General features: G+C 36.1%; 1 protein-coding gene across 2 annotated transcripts in view; it reads left to right on the top strand.

The window, feature by feature from the left end:
- OSTC (oligosaccharyltransferase complex subunit (non-catalytic)) overlaps positions 1 to 4,819 on the top strand; it is an 11,530-nt gene that overhangs the window by 4,676 nt on the left and 2,035 nt on the right. Inside the window, exon 3 of one of the 2 annotated variants that reach the window (XM_005872411.2) lies at positions 1,834 to 2,031. The exons of the other annotated variant lie outside the window; for it this stretch is intronic. Within the exon in view, the coding sequence (XP_005872473.1) occupies positions 1,834 to 2,031 (198 nt within the window). The remainder of the gene's footprint in view (positions 1 to 1,833; positions 2,032 to 4,819) is intronic. 2 annotated transcript variants of the gene reach the window in all.

The raw sequence follows: 4,819 nt of genomic DNA, 5'->3' as shown, positions 1-4,819 counted from the left end.
ATCTCCCGAGGGATCCCAGACTGTGAGAGGGCACAAGTGGGGCTGAGGGACACCCCCCCCAACCCCCACCCCTGCCAGTGCACAAATTTTTGTGCACCAGGCCTCTAGTTTAAAAATAATAGTGAAACCCATGGAATCCATTTGTATTTAGACATTAGCTGCTCTAAAATGCTACATTTAGGAATGGCAGGAAGTGAGCAGGAGTAAGAGAAGTATATTACCTATTCATTTATTAGGAAATAACATATTTCACAACGATATGATCACTTATTTAAAGGAGGGTATCAGTTTAAAATACATTTGTAGACTGTTCTGGGAATCAGCAAACCAGTTTGTAAGTAAAGCTTTATTGGAACTAGGTGTGCCCATTTGTTTGTATACCATCTGTGGCTCCTTTCATACTACAGTGGTAAGTGTGGCATAAACCATATGGCCTGTACTGTACTATCTGGCCACTTAAGAAATATATGTTACTAAATAAGAAACACAATTTTTGAGATCTGGGAGTTCCATTTAAGCAGTGAAACACCGTTCTAGTGTGGTTTGGTTCACTTGAGCAATGCTTATTGTATTGCTTTCTATAATCCATTTGTTAATTGTCTATTTAAACATAGCTATATATTTGTATTTATACCTTACAAATGGTATTCTCTGCATAGGATATTCTTGGAAAGATGATTGTGGTTCTCTGGGGAGGGGATCCAGATGACAGGCGATCTTGGTAGGAAAACATTTCACAGTGTCATCATTTGTGCTATTTGAATTTTGACCATGGTGCATGTATTGCGTTTTCAATTAAAGCAGGGGTTCTCAACCTTCCTAATGCTGCGACCCTTTAATACAGTTCCTCATGTTGTGGTGACCCCCAATTTCATTGTTACAAATTGAACATAATTAAAGCATAGTGATTAATCACAAAAACAATATGTAATTATATATGTGTTTTCCGATGGTCTTAGGCGACCCCTGTGAAAGGGTCATTCGACCCCCAAAGGGGTCGCGACCCACAGGTTGAGAACCGCTGAATTAAAGCAATTAGTTAACAAAAAATATGTACCTTCCTTGCATATTCCATGTATAAAGCACCCCTTTAACAGATAAATTTGCTTTTGGGGGTCCATGAACCCCCAAAAAGCAGATACAGATAATATACAAAAATTTGCATATAATTATAGGGATTTATAGGTCACTGGGAATACATGTGGGGTTCATGGAGCCTTAGTTAAGAACACCTGCTTTTAAATTTTTCCCTTTGAAACTAAAGGTGTATTAATTATTATAAAACTTTTTAAGATACATTTCTAACCAGTTCAAAATTAATTTGAAATCAAAAGAAATTTAAATAGTATAACTTTTAAAAGTTAAAGTTCTGGGTAAAGGATTCATATACATATAATAATTGGCTTTTTAGGCTAATAATTAAAATGTGAGTACCGATTTTCATAGACAGTTGTGTTGGTTGAGGTCCTAAAACTCTTTGGACATATGCTCCATGAAGACGGCATTTTGTCTGTTTTATTCATTGTTATAGCCCCAGAATCTAGAATAGTACTTGATAGAAATGAATATCTAGAAATGTAGCAAAATAGTTGAAAGGGTAAGAATAAAAAATTAGCACAAAAATGTTTTAGCAGAAATGAGAATTTCAATTTAAGGGAAAAAAAATTTGTTTTTTCCCTTTGTAATACTTATTATAATATTTTTTAAAAAAAATAATAAAAAAAAATTAGCACAAAAATGTTTTAGCAGAAACGAGAATTTCAATTTAAGGGAAAAAAATTTGTTTTTGGGGGAATTTTCAAATTTTATTTTGCTGTGGTCTTTCTTTTTCAGAGTAAATGGACAATATATTATGGAAGGACTTGCATCCAGCTTCCTGTTTACAATGGGAGGTTTAGGTTTCATAATCCTAGACCGATCCAATGCTCCAAATATTCCAAAACTCAACAGATTTCTTCTTCTGTTCATTGGATTCGTCTGTGTCCTATTGAGTTTTTTCATGGCCAGAGTATTCATGAGAATGAAACTGCCGTAAGTTATTAAGTACTTTGTGTAACAGCAACTTAACAACTTATGTTGCAAATTGGTACAATAATTACCTAGATCACATAAAATTATAGATTTAATTTAACTCGTTTTAAACAGATGAAAATTCTGAGAATAAAAAAATGTGACTTTCTTAAGGTTATAGCTATAGTTAGTAGCAAAATTGAGATGAATAGGTCTTCCTGGGTGCTATCTTCATGCATGAGAAAAGTTATTTATTTTGCAGTAGCATCATTGACCATGTTTCTCTAAAGTGCTTTTGGGTTAGTCTGTAACATATGGGATTTTAGTAGTATGGTGATAGTAGGGAATATTTTCAAGACATTAATTGCTGCTGCTCTTTGATATTGGTATGAGGAAAACTCATTAAGCCTTGGCCAGGAAAGGGGAGTTGCCTCTCCAAAAAGATGGGAAAAGGATTTTATTCATATATATCTCATTTTGATTCAGAAAACTTAGAATAAAGATAAATTTGTTTTATGGCAACTTTCATAATTCCATTGAGATCACTAATTTGAGATGTGGACAAGTATAATCATATTTCCCTATATTTCATTTCACCTATGGAACTTTTCAAGTTTCAACTATACTTATTTCTTAGAACTGATATCCCCTTATTTATTTATTTTTCCTAAAGAATAGTTTATTGATTTTTTTTAGAGAGAGAGGAAGGGAGAGGGAGAGACACATCAATGTGAAAGAAACATCGATCATTTGCTTCCCATATGCACCCCAATCCACAACCTAGGTATGTGCCCTGACTAGGAATTGAACTTGCAACCTTTTGGTGCATGGGATGATGATCCAACAAACTTAGTCACCCGGCTAGGGCTCCCCTTATTTTATTACAAGAGATAATAAAAGGGGGTATAGGAATGTGTTTGAGTTTCACAAGTTTACTTATTCTCTAGCTTAACCTGTACATTATCTGTAACACATCTGGGGGAGAATGGACAGACTTCCCCTGAGAAAGAGGTTCTTATCCTGCATTGGTGTTCCCAGCTTAGCCTTTTAGGACGGGAAAAGAGAGCAGTGTTCTTTGACAGCTGAATGTCGGTGTGGCCATAAAACTCCCTCAGACTCCTCTGCCAGTGGCTCCTGTTTCTATCCAAGAGAAATAATTTTGGCCATTGGCTAATTTGTATGAAGAATTAGGTACTTAAGCCTCTTCTTTTTGATCCTCTTTTTTCTGCCCCTGTTGGAAAAAGTGTACTGGAAGAGTAGATGGAAGAGGCTAGAGTTTTCCATAGCAAAACAAGAAAAAAGGAGGCTCCCAGAGAGGATAAGGCGACTATCACAAATTAACTAAAACATAAGGAACCTTTGGAGACACAGCAGAACAAAAGTGGGCTGTTGCCCATAGAACCAGACTTGTTCTCATCTTACCTATGCTTCCCATTCTTCCTTATGGTTTTAGGTCCTCTCCTTAGGATGAGTGTGTTTTTCTTTTAGCTCAGGCATTGACTTTTAGAATAATAGAGCTATTGACTGCTTACTACAGTGGTTCTCAACCTTCCTAATGCCGCGACCCTTTAATACAGTTCCTCATGTTGTGGTGACCCCCAACCATAAAATTATTTTTGTTGCTACTTCATAACGTAATTTTGCCTGTTTTGAATCGTAATGTAAGTATCTGATATGCAGGATGTATATAGGCGAACCCTGTGAAAGGGTTCGACCCCCAAAGGGGTCGCGACCCACAGGTTGAGAACCGCTGGCTTACTAAAATGCTTTTATAAGTATTGTAAAGCTGTATAAAATAGACTAAATAGATACTATTTTATGATTGAAGACAAAAGGCCTGCTTTGCTCAGATTGGTAAAAATTGCCATTTTAGTAATTTGAACTAGTGTTTATTAAGCCTGATAAGAAAAGCTGGGCCCCCTAAGAAAATCTTAAGATCATGGGATCAGTTCAGAAAAGAAATTTTTCTAAAGTCAATGAATGGGGGGTGGGGAGCGGGGAGGAGGAGGGGGACTTGAAAAATAAGAATGTAATATTATTTTACTTAAATTAATATCATTTAAGGACTAGGATGATGCATATATATGATTCTTACATATAAGTGAAATTTAATCCTCTAAGTCTCTCCCTCTCCCTCTCTCTCTCTCTCTCTCTCTCTCTCTCTCTCTCTCCCTCTCCCCCCCCCTCCCCCTTTCCCTCTTTCCCTTTATAAAATCAATAATAAAAAAACAAAACAAAACATACAAACATGTCCTCGGGTGAAGATTAAAAAAATGTTAAGATTGTAGAGACTCTGACATCTGCATAAGCTGGGTTGCTTCAGTGAGTGAAATTTAGGATCCAGGGTTGATTGTTAGCAAAGGAGGGAAGGAAATCTAACAAAACAAAATGTACAGCTGCTGAGGATGGTATGTGGTAGGGGGAGTGAGGAATTTGGAGGCCAGTTTGGGGTTTGCTTCGCTCTGAGACTTTGGGTCAGTTCTGTGGACTCTCAGATTCCAAACTTGTTAAATGAAGTTAATTATGTGACTCAGCGTTGCTGTTAAGATTAAATGAGAGGGTGTTTTATGTGCTCTCAAGCATAATATTAATAATTAGTATTTTTATTGTAAAGATAAACAGAATCCTAAAAAAAAGTTCTATTTGCAAATTGAATTATGGCCACCATTTAAAAAATAAATAGGCAATTTCTGTTTCTAAACGAAGAAAGTGAGATTTCTGTTTTAGGACTATTGGAGGAGATGGGCCAGAAGTGGAACATCTATGTAATGCTCTGTTCTTTTCTTGCTGTGCGATTTTGAGCAAACCA

The sequence above is a fragment of the Myotis brandtii genome, unplaced genomic scaffold (assembly GCF_000412655.1).
Source record: "Myotis brandtii unplaced genomic scaffold, ASM41265v1 scaffold38, whole genome shotgun sequence".
NCBI classification, from domain to species: domain Eukaryota; kingdom Metazoa; phylum Chordata; class Mammalia; order Chiroptera; family Vespertilionidae; genus Myotis; species Myotis brandtii.
The sequence above is the reverse complement of the archived record's forward strand: the minus strand, read 5'-3'. Positions and strand labels throughout refer to the sequence as shown.